General features: G+C 52.2%; 7 protein-coding genes across 7 annotated transcripts; 2 read left to right on the forward strand and 5 right to left on the reverse strand.

Moving 5' to 3' along the window:
• Positions 1-589: 589 nt before the first annotated feature.
• On the reverse strand, positions 590-1169 carry M431DRAFT_274100 (hypothetical protein). Its single transcript, XM_024913970.1, has one exon. The coding sequence runs from the start codon at positions 1052-1054 to the stop codon at positions 755-757; it is 300 nt and encodes a 99-aa protein (XP_024769128.1). The 5' UTR covers positions 1055-1169; the 3' UTR covers positions 590-754.
• Positions 1170-1284: 115 nt separating this feature from the next.
• Positions 1285-1485, reverse strand: M431DRAFT_500228 (hypothetical protein; the record flags this gene model as incomplete). Its single annotated transcript, XM_024917903.1, has 1 exon — positions 1285-1485. The coding sequence occupies one exon, from the start codon at positions 1483-1485 to the stop codon at positions 1285-1287; it is 201 nt and encodes a 66-aa protein (XP_024769129.1).
• A 1311-nt stretch (positions 1486-2796) lies between these two features.
• On the forward strand, positions 2797-4547 carry M431DRAFT_97554 (hypothetical protein; the record flags this gene model as incomplete). Its single annotated transcript, XM_024924945.1, has 5 exons — positions 2797-3087; positions 3144-3155; positions 3220-3400; positions 3483-4224; positions 4274-4547. 5 exons carry the CDS (start codon positions 2797-2799, stop codon positions 4545-4547), a joined length of 1500 nt encoding a protein of 499 aa, XP_024769130.1.
• A 954-nt stretch (positions 4548-5501) lies between these two features.
• M431DRAFT_486760 (hypothetical protein) lies at positions 5502-7272 on the forward strand (the record flags this gene model as incomplete). Its single annotated transcript, XM_024916417.1, has 2 exons — positions 5502-5504; positions 5566-7272. 2 exons carry the CDS (start codon positions 5502-5504, stop codon positions 7270-7272), a joined length of 1710 nt encoding a protein of 569 aa, XP_024769131.1.
• A 410-nt stretch (positions 7273-7682) lies between these two features.
• On the reverse strand, positions 7683-9569 carry M431DRAFT_486761 (hypothetical protein; the record flags this gene model as incomplete). Its single annotated transcript, XM_024916418.1, has 1 exon — positions 7683-9569. The coding sequence occupies one exon, from the start codon at positions 9567-9569 to the stop codon at positions 7683-7685; it is 1887 nt and encodes a 628-aa protein (XP_024769132.1).
• A 1348-nt stretch (positions 9570-10917) lies between these two features.
• Positions 10918-11722, reverse strand: M431DRAFT_486762 (hypothetical protein; the record flags this gene model as incomplete). The annotated part of the gene is made up of 3 exons (XM_024916419.1): positions 10918-11129; positions 11255-11562; positions 11697-11722. 3 exons carry the CDS (start codon positions 11720-11722, stop codon positions 10918-10920), a joined length of 546 nt encoding a protein of 181 aa, XP_024769133.1.
• Positions 11723-11994: 272 nt separating this feature from the next.
• Positions 11995-13194, reverse strand: M431DRAFT_512900 (hypothetical protein). Its single transcript, XM_024919926.1, has 3 exons — positions 13099-13194; positions 12843-12966; positions 11995-12547 (listed from the first exon to the last, which is right to left on the reverse strand). The coding sequence occupies exons 1-3, from the start codon at positions 13134-13136 to the stop codon at positions 12359-12361; spliced, it is 351 nt and encodes a 116-aa protein (XP_024769134.1). The 5' UTR covers positions 13137-13194; the 3' UTR covers positions 11995-12358.
• Positions 13195-13233: the final 39 nt, after the last annotated feature.

Raw genomic sequence — 13233 nt, forward strand, 5'->3', positions numbered from 1 at the left:
CGTTGTAAAAAATCTGCACAGCAGATGGCCTCGTCAAAGGCAAGAATCGAAAGGAACGAAGAAAAAAGGGAAAGAAAAAAAGAAGGAAGCGAGCACAGCACGCAAAGTGAAGCTATTCAGAGCAACTGCCAGAACTCGAGAATCCCCTCCCAAGACTCGGCACCGCGCCGTCGCTTTATATATCCATTGATCCATTTCGCCCATAGTGTTCAGTTGCCGCTAGTGCTCGTCCAATCCAGGGTCTGCTCGTCCAGGGTCACATTCGCCAAGACACACGCGAACCGCGGCTGCAGCATCGTCCTTTGTCGGCTCGATCCGACAAAGAGCGTATTTCTTTGATCCCCTTCATTTCGCGGCTCGGGGTCTTTGTCGGCGCCTGGTGGCGGACCATGTGGCCATTTGGGTGCCTTTGCCGCAAAGCCCATCCTGGTCCTTTGAAAACGAAACGCTTCGTCGGGGTGCAATTGGGCCGTCACCGTCCTTGTCCAACGCGAATCGTTTCAGCGCCGCCATCTAGACGGACGTGAGACGACACGGGGGTTTGTTTCGGCGTTTTAGGTGTTTGGGGGGTTAGCATCGCCTGTGCTGTAAATCCGGAGCCAGCCGGCCACAAGCACTAAAAGCAGTCGCTGGAGATTCGAGCTTCTGGGGGAGCTTAGCGCCCAGCCTGTTAAAACACCAGGTCAAACCAGATCAAGCCACATCGCGAATAGCCGCTGGGGCTTCAGTTCCATTTGTCTCTGACAGGCTCAGCTCAGCTCAGCTCAAGACTGGATGCAGGAGTTGCTTGTGGCTTGAAAGCAGCCGCCGTTGAGGCGTCACAGCAGGGCCTCAGCTCCCGACGGCTTGCATATGCGCCAGACTGGACAATGCACAGCGCAGCAATTGGCCCAAACCAGCTCCAGCTCCCAATGCAGCATCTCCAAGATAAGAGTGCAGATGAAAAGTGTTTCTCTCTCGCCACGATCTGGATCCTGCATGACGTCGTGGGCCACATGCAAAATGAACCCCCCTGTGCAAAGTCTTTTTCTGAGCTTCTTTTGCAATTCGACATGAAACTGAAACAAGTCAGTCACTGCCAAAAGGGGGTTTGTCGTCTCAGGGGTCATGCTAGCAAGGCACCTACACGCTTGCAATGACACTTTGGCGTCGTGAGAGTTTCCAAACACAGCAACTGTTCTCAGATGCAAACACAACGGGTTTCCAGACAATTCGGGGGGGTCTCTTCTTTCTTCACTTTAATTTTCCTTCCATTTCTTTGTTTGTCCTTCAGGGGTCGTAGGCTTAATTATACCCCGGCCACGCAGCCGCCCTCTGCTCAGATGGGCAGCGGTTCTCCCAAAACTGGTCGCAAAAGGCCGCTCTTTGCACCACAATCGTGTTATGCCACCACGGCCCACAGTCGTCGTCCATCTGGAAGGGCAGTTGGTTGAGCCCTTCCCCTTGCCAAGCCTCCGGTTCGTTGATTCGATGGATCTCGGACATGATCTGAGAACAGGAAGTATGGCATGTAATGGACCCGTAGCATCCGCAGTGGTATAAGATCAAGATGTATGTGCACATGGTATGGATTGTCGAAATTGAAAGGACGCCTTTCCTTTCCGAGTGGTGTTCATCTCTGGTCTTTATAGTTGAGGCCGTCCAGCTCGTCGACTGAACGATTGCAACACGTACCGCTTTGCTTCTTGCAATCTGACTCGAACGTACGTGTTCGTGAACACCGTCAGTCGGGTTTGTCGTCGATATGGGGCAAAACAGCAGCGCAAGCCACCAAGGTTTGCGTGTCTTGCGCGTCTTGCTCGGTCATGCTTCAGTCAAGTGTCTTTCGAGATGAGATGGGAAGAGAGAAAGAAGAGGGCACAAGAGGTTGATATCGACAGTTTGTGAAATCGTGTGATGACTACAAACGCGAGCTTCAACGAGGGCTTCGTGTGGTATTTGCTCGTAAGGGAACCTATCCCAGACCAGATGCTGCCTGTCGAACAGCACATCTCCCTTCCCACAGCTGTAACACGCGGCATGCTTTGTTCGTCTTTTCTTCCCGCAGGATGCCACACAAGGCGCCCTGGCAGTGCACAGGCTGTGGATGGCATGTTTGCACCACCTGGTTGCCCTGAGGCGGCGGGAAATAGGGAGGGCCAGAGTCAATCCATGTAACCAACCAGTGATGCATGCACGCCTGCCTAATCACATACAGTCGCCCAGTTGTCTCGATTCTTGGTTCCAAGGTGCGTGTAAGCAAAAAGCTCAGCTGTCATATTGTTGCGAGAACGTGTAGAAGTTGGCAGATTGAAGTCGAAAATGAGGAGAGAATCTTTAGTAGGTAGTCACTACATGTAGTAGGAACACTGGACCTTGTGGAAGAACCACCTTCCCAAGAGTATCTCCATTACCAACTATATTCCTTAAACCCAAAGAGTCGAGTGACTGTATCTCAGCCAATATCTAGGTACGCACGAAATAGCTACTCTAAATCTAGCAGATTCTGCAAATCAATTTGTCAATGGCTTTTAATTACCCAACCTCAATACCTTATTTAGTCTACTATAGCATGTCGTCGACTGTCTCTTAGAGAAGACGTCGTCACATCCATTGTTTGCTATTCAAGTCGCTAAAACACCAGGAATCTGGGTCACGTGATAGTAGCGATAAGCAGATAGGGTTGGATCGGAACAAAAGCGGAGCAGACTTTTGCTATAGTAGACTTTTGCTAGAACTGTGAAATTTTTTGTTTCTTCCTGTATCGGAGCTATAACAAACTTCAATTGTTATAATTCACCAACCAGGGAATTCAAGATGGCGGCCAATACTAAGGAACAAGGCTCCAAGGCGGAGGGCAGCTCTGCCTTTGATGCCTATCAGACGTCTCTCACCACTCGCTACTGCAGCCCCGCCATGTCGAAGCTGTTCAGTCAGCGCTCAAGACACTCGACATGGCGAAGGTTGTGGTTCCATCTTGCTGAATGCGAAAAGGAGCTCGGGATTAACACCATCACTCCGGAAGCCATTGAGCAAATGAAGGCCCACCTTGTGGTTACAGATGACGAGTTTGAAATTGCTCGAATCGAAGAGAAGATTCGCAGACATGTGAGAATCCCACTTCATATATTTGTGTTACAATCCATTGCTGACGAGCCATCTAGGATGTCATGGCGGTAAGGCGCCCGCCGATAGCTGGTCTAGCGGCCTCTAATGGCTCATATATCTAATTCTGAGTAGCATGTTCACGCCTTTGGTGTTGTTGCTCCAGCTGCGGCCGGCATCATCCACCTCGGTGCCACAAGCTGCTTCGTCACTGACAATACTGAACTTATTCTTATGCGCGATGCCCTAGATCTTATTGCCAAGAAACTGGCCAAGGTTATCTCAAACCTGTCATCCTTTGCAGTCAAGTGGAAGGGTGAGTGTTTGGAGGGCGACACGCCGAGTTCTGGCATTCTACGAGGGTGTGACCGAAACGGCTCTTGCTAATCATAGTTTAGCGGAACCTACTCTTGCATACACGCACCTTCAGGCGGCCCAGTTGATCACTGTCGGAAAGCGCGCGGCCCAGTGGGCGCAAGATCTTATGCTTGACCTCCATACTATCGAGCAAGTTCGTAGTGAACTCAAATTCCGAGGCGCACAAGGAACGACTGGTACTCAGGCCTCCTTCTTGGAAATCTTCCAGGGCGACTCCGCGAAATGTGACGAGCTGAATGTGCTTCTCTGCAAACGATTTGACTTCCCAGGCTGCTATGACGTGTCTACTCAGACCTACACCCGCAAGGTGGACTTGATCATTGCCAACGCCGTCGCGGGTCTTGGTGCGACAGCCCAGAAGATCACGGGAGATTTGAGGCATTTGGCCACATGGAAGGAGATTGAAGAGCCTCATGAGTCGTCTCAAATTGGATCTTCTGCCATGGCATACAAGGTTAACCCAATGCGGTCCGAGAGAGTTTACAGTTTGGCGCGCGAGTTGATGTCTAAGCCGGCCAGCTTCGCCAACACTCTGTCCGACCAATGGATGGAAAGGACCCTTGATGATAGCGCAATCCGCCGAATCGACATCCCAGAGATGTTTTTGCTGGCCGATGCAATTCTCCTTGGACTGGATAACATTTCAAGTGGATTGGTGGTCTACCCTAACCGTATTGCCTTTCGGGTCCAGGAAGAGCTTCCTTTCATGATCACAGAGACCATTATCATGAGAATGGTTGCTCAAGGAGCATCGAGACAGGAGTAAGTGGCCAATTATTTTGGGGGCTTGTTGTTACTAATGTTTAATTAGGACACACGAGCAAATTCGTGTCATTTCGAACCAAGCTGGCAGCGTTGTGAAGAACGAGGGCAAGCCCAATGATCTCGTATCACGCATCCAGAACAACGAATTCTTCAAGCCCATTTGGGGTGATATCCATGGCATGCTCAAGGCAGACCTTTACATTGGCCGTAGTGCGGAGATTGTCGACAAGTATTGCGGTCCTGGGGGCGTTGTTGAAAAGGCGCTGGCGCCATATGCGGCGTACATCAAGGGCTCTAGCTCTGCGGAGCTTAGTGTCTAGAGTAAGTGCATCTCATCAGGTTGAAATGACAGTCCAAGGCATTGGAGGCTGTGTTGCGGATTTGTGTATTTTATACTCCGTCAAAGTTCATCAAAAGTCACTCTCTATACTGGGAAGTAGGGGACACAGAACAGTAGCGTCTAAATAACCGTAAGCAAATCATAGAAACGTAAAAAATAAAAATTGATTTCAAAGTAAATACTTGATACATATTTAGTGATATCAACAACGTAACATCGAGGCCCACCAACCCCGGATTGCAAGTGCCGCGCCAATGAGGAGCAGCCGGGAGAGAGACAAGAGCAGAAAGGGAGAGTACATGTAATCCAGTGTACAGTAATCCAGCACAGATCAATTCATGATATGGGCTCAACGACTTCAATATGTATGTACCCCTTAGTAATGCTCACCAGCCAATCGTCGCCCGTCCAAACGGAAGTGCATACATGATGCAAGACCCGCCGATGTCCCGGAGCTTAAGTATCGATGAAATGCCCCATCGAGCAAAGACTTCATCATGTCCATCCAATGTCATTTATTCTCCTCTCGTCCTCCGGCGCAGATCGAGATGGGCGTGACGTGACCAAGCGGATCAAGTCACAGGGACAACTTACCTGAGATCATCACAGCCTCAACTGATTCACCGACTCAGCGCAGCGCTGCTCAACTCCTATCGATTTGGCACGCGACCTCCATCTGTCTTGGGCCGGCGGCAGCGCCCCACCGCACCCGTGCAAGGGTTTAGCTGCAATTTATAGGGCTCTCGCCGCTAGCAACCCGCTATAGCTATAGCGCTGGCCTGTGACTGTGACGCATCCATCCCGTCCGTCCTTGGATCCCGTCCGTCCATTCAACTCCGTCTCCTTGCTCCCACTAGCCCTAAGGCTTCAACCTGGAGATTTCACTGCAGTCTCCAGCAGAGTAAAGCCCATCAAACTCATCAGGCTGGACAGAATGGTCAGTGACTCTCTGCGTGCTGAAGAGATAACATTAAAGTGCTAACTCCAGCGAATGCCAGCCGTCCGAACGCCATCCTCTCCTATCCAACCGCGGCGAGTCGGCCGAAGCCGCCCAGGCAAAGGCTGCCTTGCGCTCTTCACGCATCCGCGAGATTGCCTTCTTCGCCTGGGGCCTCCTTGCCACTGCCGCCTTCATCGTCGCTGCTGTTTGGATCCAGCATGACGCTCAAACCGGCCACAACGATGAGAATAATACTCTCGCTCCCAAGCGCAACTTGGTCTTCATGGTGTCCGACGGCATGGGACCGGCATCGCTCTCCTTGACACGAAGCTACCGCCAGTACATCAACAATCTCCCCGAGAACGACACGCTCGTCCTGGACCAGCATTTTTGGGGCACCAGCCGCACTCGCTCCAGCAACTCCCTCGTCACCGACAGCGCTGCCGGCGCCACGGCCTTTGCCTGCGGCCTCAAGAGCTACAACGGCGCCATCTCAGTCCTACCCGACTTTGAGCCATGCGGATCTGTCATGGAGGCGGCCAAGAGGGTCGGATACACAACGGGACTGGTCGTCACAACAGACATTACGGATGCCACGCCCGCTACTTTCGTCAGCCACGTCCTGAGGCGAGAGATGGAGGACTCGATTGCCCTCCAGGAAATCGGAGAGGGCGTGCTAGGCCGTTCAGTTGATCTCATGCTCGGTGGTGGCCGCTGCCACTTCCTTCCCAACAGCAGCAAGGGTGGATGCCGTGAGGATGAGTTGGATGTCACACGTCTGGCTCAGGAGAAGCACGGCTGGACCTACACCGATAACCGCCAGGGCTTTGACGCTCTCGACGGCGGCGACAAGGTCAAGCTTCCCTTCCTCGGTCTCTTTGCCGAGCGAGACGTTCCTTTCGAGATTGATAGACAGAAGCAGCACGACGTCTACCCCAGCTTGAGCGAGATGGCCACCACCGCCCTGCGAGCTCTCGAAAAGGCAACCAAGGACTCGGACAAGGGCTTCTTCCTCATGATTGAGGGCAGCCGCATCGACCATGCCGGTCACTTCAACGACCCTGCTGCTCAGGTCCGCGAGGTTCTCGAGTACGACAAGACGTTCAAGGCCGTCCTCGACTTCATCGCCGATAGCAAGACGGAGACGGTCCTCGTAGCCACCAGCGACCACGAAACCGGCGGCCTCGCCACCGCCATCCAGGAGCCCGGCCATCTGCCAGTGTACAACTGGTACCCTCGCGCCCTCGCCAGGGCCACCTCCTCGGCCGAGTTCCTCGCCGCCAAGCTCCGTTCCCACGCAGCATCCGTCACGCCCGCCTCCAAGGACAAGAAGAAGGAGAAGAGGGAAAAGGCCAAGGCTGACCTCAAGAAGTGGATCAACAAGGAGCTCGTCGTCCCCGGCCTCGGCATCTCCAACGCCTCCGACGACGAACTCGAGTCCCTGGCTGACAATACCGAGGCTTCCCTCGAGATCCTCTCCGCCATGATTTCCTTGCGCGCCCACGTCGGCTGGAGCACCCACGGGCACACTGCCGTCGACGTCAACATTTACTCGTCTGGAGGTCCCGGCACGGAAAAGATTCGTGGAAACGTCGAGAACACCGATGTCGGCAAGTTTTTGAGACGCTATCTCGATATCGAGGGGGACGTTGAGGAGATTACCAAGGAGCTGAGGGCGAAGACGGAGAAGCCCGGCGAAGCTGCGCAGAGTATGGCAGTCGAGCAGATGAGCGGCGTAGAGCACTATCACGCACAAGAGATTTGAGTTTTAGAGATTTACGAACGCTGTTTTTTTTGGTTGTTAGAGTAGAAAGCTAGATAGATGGCTTTGCTCTCTTTTCTTCTTGGTTGTTTACTCTGGCACATGAGTTTTTAGTTGACGGCTTCGGCGTATTATTTACCCTCCCATATAGATTGTTTCGCATATAGCAATGAGCATAGCATCTCTGTTCTCTCTTCTTCTTTTTAGAAAGAGTTTTGGTTTGATAGCTAGTACAAATACACCCAGGATATCATGTTTCATATTCCCCCAAATTCCATCCGCTAGACGCCTTAATTACCAGCTCCCATATAACCTATTCCATCTATTCCATCCCATTCATAGCCGGCGAAAACCTTTTCATATTCCAAAATTCCAAATCCAAAACAAATAAGAAGAGGAAGCACCAAGAAGTCTCAATTCTCAATGGCCCTCTCCTCAAGATCATACCGCATATACAACTTATCCAAAAAGTGCGAGTGCCGAATCCCATTCGGCCTCGCCGTCTTAAACGTCTCAATCGCATCCGCCAGAGCAAACCCGCACTTTTCCACCAGATAGCATACGACAGAGTATCCAGATCTGTTATATCCGTAATGGCAATGGACTCCTACGACGCACTGCTCCGGATCGGCCCATCCTTCTGCTATGGCACGTTCACGCTGTGCTTCGCGGACGGAATCGACTAGTTTGATGAATTGTTCGACTGTATCTCCATCAGGCGGGATCTTCGACACTGTTGGGAGTTTATGGTAATGAATGCCACGGCGTTCAAGACCGCGCGGGTCGTATACAGGTTGGTCCTTGGAGATGTCAATGACATCTTTGATGATGTTCCCCCAGTTATCAGCAAACACCGTCGGGCAATGCACATCATCAACTTCACGAAGCGTCTTAATAACACGAAAGACGGGCTTGCCTGGGGGCCCGATAGGTTCGGAAACGGGCTTCACGCCCTGCCACTTGATGAGGTTCTTGACGTCCCATTTACCCTCGCGCGAGAGGTGCTGGAGCTGCCAAGCGAGAGAAAGCCGCTGAGTAATGTGTTCGGCGAGAAAGTCCGACACGAGGCCGGCGAGAGCCCGGACAGTGCGCGGGGAGTAGAGGAGGGTGTGGTTAGCTGACCCGTTGAGGACGATGGACCGCAGGGCTCTCATGGGGTGTTGCGACTGAGGTGGTAAGTCTGGTGGATATTCTACCGGTGTTGAGGGACTGTTGCGTTCACTCTCGTCAAAGTCCGTATCGTCAGCATCTTCTGCCGTCAAGCCATTGCCGTTGGTATTCGCATCGAGCTGGGTTGAGCCGCTCAAAGACTCGGGCGAATCTGGTCCTGAAGCATCCGGTGCTTGCTCGGTCCCGTCCGAAACTGCAGCGTCATCCATCGAGTGAAACGCCGCTGCAATCTTGTCAATCTCCTTGGGCGACGTAACATTGTCTTTTTCGCCGCCGATGAGAAAGACGGGGATATCCAAGCCTGCCCACGCATCCAGTCCAGGAATGCCTCCAATAGCCTTTCCATCCTGGAAACGAGTCGGCAAGGCGCCGTATGCCATTCGTCTCCACACCGGCGTTCGGCTCTGTTGATTGTATCGATACTGCATGAGCCTCAGCTCAGTGGGCGCGTCCTCTCCCACGAAGCGTGAGACGCTCGTGCTGTTGAGTCCTCCCCTGGCATCCCACGCACGCCACAGGCCGAAGATCCAACCTGGAATCCAAAAGAGCCTCTTGATCATTGTTGCTTTAGCTTCCTCCATCGGTCCAGATACAGGGCAAATCGCCACCAGGCCGACAATGTGCTTGGCAAGAGCCGTCTTGTGCGGGAGCTTCTTATTCGCCAAGCCAGCCGACAGCGCAGTTCCCATGCTGTGACCGATCAACACCACGCCTTGGTCATGCTCCTTGTCGCGATAATCCTCAATAATAACCTCCAACAGCTCCATCAGCGCCTCCGAAGTGTACGCCTCCCATTGCGTCGGCGCAAACTTGGACCTCCCGCCACCAGGCCAGTCAATCGCCAGACACGGCGCCAGATCAATCAAGCTCCTCAGCAGCGGATAAAACTGCGCGACAGAGCCCCCCAGCCCCGGAACGCACACCAGCAAGGGCAGCGGCGCCGGCTTCTTGGGCAGCTGGTCGGCCTTGACGTGCTGGCGGTAGAAGACGCGGATCTCGGGATACTCGAAGCGGCTCGTCTTGTAAGCCTTCAAGTGCGAGTGATGCTGCAGCAGAGCGGGATCCGTCTCGTGAGGGTCCGCGGAGAGCGACTGCTCTGGCGGGGGCGAGTCTGGCGATGCCTTTGCCATTGGCGCAAAATAGCAATTGGGCTCGCAAATCTGTGAGTAGCGATAACAGTTCAATTAGTGTTCGACTTTCTCAGGCCAATTCCTGGTGATGCCAGATCCAAGGCTTATCGTCTAGAACCGGGATCAAATGCAGGAACGGCGCTCCACCTTTTTATATCGCGATACGCAGCCGATGAACAAGGGAAAAAGGCTGCAGCACGGACAAAGAAAGCCGACGAGATTTACCAGAGAAGTTCGGGACAGGGGGGGTCGCCTGTGATGGCAAACAACGGCCGCTTGAAACACCACCCGCTCAACAAGCAAACTCTGTCTTTGTTAAAAACAACAGGAAACAGGAAAAAGAAATAAGAAGGGAAAAGGTGATGATGGTTTCTCAATTAAAGCTGGTATCCGTCCAGTGATAGAGAGAGAGTCAAGTCAGGTGAGTCAGAGAAATCCGCATCAAGGAAAAGATTTACAGCAGGATGGAGGGCAATCAAGTCTCTGGAGACTTGATTGGCGACAGCCGGGATTCATTGCACTCAGAAAAATAAAAATAAAAGAAAAAAGAATTTCCAGGGATGGCCTGTCGAACTGAAAAATAGAATAAAATCCCAACAATGACGATAAAAGGTTTAGAAGAAAAAAATTAAAAGTGAGGCGGGATGGGAATGGGATTTTTAGTGACCAACCAATTGTCACGGGCTCCCACGACTGCTCGTCATTGCGCGAAAAGGCAAAATACGAAAGAGCCCTGGCCATGCAACTTTTTTAGGGGACAGCCGCACTGCCAAGAGCTGGAGGGAGAGGTTGTGTGGCTTACCCTGGAGCCGCGACAATTTGTTTGAGGCGGGAGTGATGGACGAGAAATCACCGTGATTGGTTTGTTTATTGAAGACATAAATTAAATTTTTAATTCTGTGTAGGATTGGCAGGTGGTTTGTATATGTTGCGCGACTTTGGAATGGCTTATTGGTGGCTGTAAAGGGGAATCGCTGTATGTATCGCCATGTGATACTCCATCATGCCACGCCCTCGGATTTGAGTTGACCAGCCTTTATGCGGATAGATTAAGTCGATAGCAATATCACATCATTTGTTGCCAATATTTGCAAATCAAAACTGAAATTTGAGCTCTCGGCCTTCCTGTTCAATTACGAATTACAATAGAGACATGTGGTAGATAGACTCCAAGCCTGGATGTGCCTATAATTCGAGTCCCCAAGAGCCATTTTCTTACCACCATCACAACCACAACCACAACCAAAGACACCCAAGGAAACTACTGTATGCTCGATTTATTCTATTGGCTACCCATCATATCGTACAGTACAACTGCTACCCTCCCAAACCACTTCCCGTACAACAATCATGAAACAACGCCAGATCCTTCCTCCCAGCCAATGGGTATCAAAGCCGCCGCCACATCCGACACTCCTCGCTCCGTCGCCAGCAAGTTGAACTGCGCCGCCGCATTCCTCGTGTCAAGCATCTCTACCCTCATCCCCAGCTGCGTAAGATGCTGCCTTGTCCGTGGACTCAGCGGCATGTTGGTCTTGCCCACTCCAATAACCAACAGATCTGTAAAAACCACACAAACACATGTCGTTAGCTTAAACTGCACACACGTATAACTCCATCTGTTTCTCCCCAATGAAACACACACACACGGAATCCTGCCACAAAGAAAAAAGAGAGAGACATACCAGGTCTTGGCCAGAGCACGTCAAACAACCCAAATGCCTCCGCCGGCACCTCAAACTGCCCCTTCTCATTGACAAGTTTCATCTTCCCGCTCACCTCCCACGGCCGCCACGCAAACGCCTCGCCATTCACAAGCAAAGCCCCGTCCCCTCCCGCTATCGTGATGCCGCTGTTGAGCCCGAACCCGTCGTGCATGCACACGTCCACCGAGGTTGACGGCACCGGCACGCTGCCGAGCACGTCGAGCTCGCTGAAGCTGGTCCGGTGTGAATTGTCGGGAATCGCGTCTCGGTCTCGGTTTTTTGACAAGCTGGGGATCGTATGGAAGGATTTGAATGTGTGATTGAGTGTGTGATTGCGTAGGATTGAGGCGTTTATTGCTGTTTGCGATACGGCGCTCGTTGAAGCTGTTGGTCGTGGAGGTAATATTGAGGTGCTTCGTACGCTTGCGCGGGCGGCTCGGAGGCCATTCGGGAGTCGTAATGACCCGCGCATCGTTGCTCTATTATATAGAAGCTCTTCTCTCAACGTGTGGTAGGCAATTGCGGTTTGGCGAGGTTGATATGTAAAGAAGTGGTGTAGAGCTTGGAGTTTTTTTTCCTGTCGCGGGGCAGCTGGGTGTGATAATTTACATGTGCGAACGTCATGGTGACTTGCAGCCTCTACGATGGAATATTATTCCAACAGCCAAGGTACGCCATCCGCATAATTGGCAATTTACTAGCGCAAGGGGCTCAAAAATCACCATCGACTTTATTGGATTCGCATTTCGAAGCCAGATTTAGCAATTTGGCTCTACAACTCTGACGAGTGCCAAAGCACCCACTCGGTGCTCTCACACGTACACATCACTCCTGCAAAAAAAGGGCCATTTCGTACCAACTTGATGTTCGTTTCCATTAGATCACCAAGAGGAAGCAGTCCTAAAGACAGCAGCAGACCGGCCATGGGTCGGCTCGGCCAATATGTATCATGCAGTCCGTTTTGCCCTAATGAACACCAAAGCAATGAACCAAACCCCCAAGAGTTCCTTGCCATCCCGCACAGAAAGCCAATTCCATCAGTCGAAATTTTTCCTCATAGTAGTTTTTTATAAAAACTTTCGTTTATTTCTTCTTCTGGCTCGCCTCCTGCTCCTTCATCACCTTCTTGACAATCTTCTGCTCCTCGATCAGGAAGGCACGGACGATTCTGTCACGGACGCAGCCGCCGCACCGGGAACCACCGTAGGCGCGCTGGACGGTCTTCTGGGGCTTGGAGATCTGGGCGTACTCGCGGGGGCGGAGAGCGGGAACCTATGTGTCAATGCTGGTCAGCTGCTGATTCGTTGTGGTTGATCATGGTCGTCCGAGTCTTGAGGATAGAGGATAGAGGATGGAGGCGAGAGAAGAGATTATCGGATGGAGAGGACGAGGATGGGCGTTTCGTTGTTTCCGCAGGTGTTTAGACGGTAGGTTTCCTCCGGGTCGACAATCCCCTCATCTCCAAGAACATTCTTAAGTCCCATCGTACTCTTCGTCCTCGTCTCTCGTCCCTCCCCAGTCGCCGATCCTCCGTCGTGCAAAATTTCGTTCAAGGGCCACAACTTACACCAGGGAGCTTGGAGCCGCAGTCACCGCACTTGGGGGCAGTGCCGCGCTTCTTGATGTGCAGAACTCGGAGGTCACCGCCGGGAGTCTTGATGACTCGGGTCCGGTTGGAGCGAGTGTTGTAGCTGCAGAGATTTCGACCGTCAGTATTTTTGGTCGCAAAAGCAGGGCCACGCAGGAACGACACATGGACGAGAACTCGATTCGATTCGATTCGATTCGCATTTGCCATGGCCGACGACAAGAAGAAAACTCACCCGTTACGGCGGCGGTAGGTGACTCGGTGGGACGCCATTGTATCTGGTGATGCTCGGTGGTTGTGCTGAGTATCTCACCAAAGAAGAGGAATTTCGAGATTTGGGGAAATTTTGTGTGGGCGGAACAACAGATTG

Source organism: Trichoderma harzianum (assembly GCF_003025095.1).
Source record: "Trichoderma harzianum CBS 226.95 unplaced genomic scaffold M431scaffold_18, whole genome shotgun sequence".
Lineage (NCBI taxonomy): Eukaryota > Fungi > Ascomycota > Sordariomycetes > Hypocreales > Hypocreaceae > Trichoderma > Trichoderma harzianum.

Bases quoted from the DNA above. Each gene is read 5' to 3' on its own strand.
- M431DRAFT_512900 (XM_024919926.1), bottom strand. From the start codon at position 13,136: ATGGCGTCCCACCGAGTCACCTACCGCCGCCGTAACGG. The intron at 12,967-13,098 runs GTGAGTTTTCTT...AAATCTCTGCAG, and splicing joins ACCTACCGCCGCCGTAACGG to CTACAACACTCGCTCCAACC. The intron at 12,548-12,842 runs GTAAGTTGTGGC...ATTGACACATAG, and splicing joins GCGGCTCCAAGCTCCCTGGT to GTTCCCGCTCTCCGCCCCCG.
- M431DRAFT_274100 (XM_024913970.1), bottom strand. From the start codon at position 1,054: ATGTCGAATTGCAAAAGAAGCTCAGAAAAAGACTTTGCACAGGGGGGT.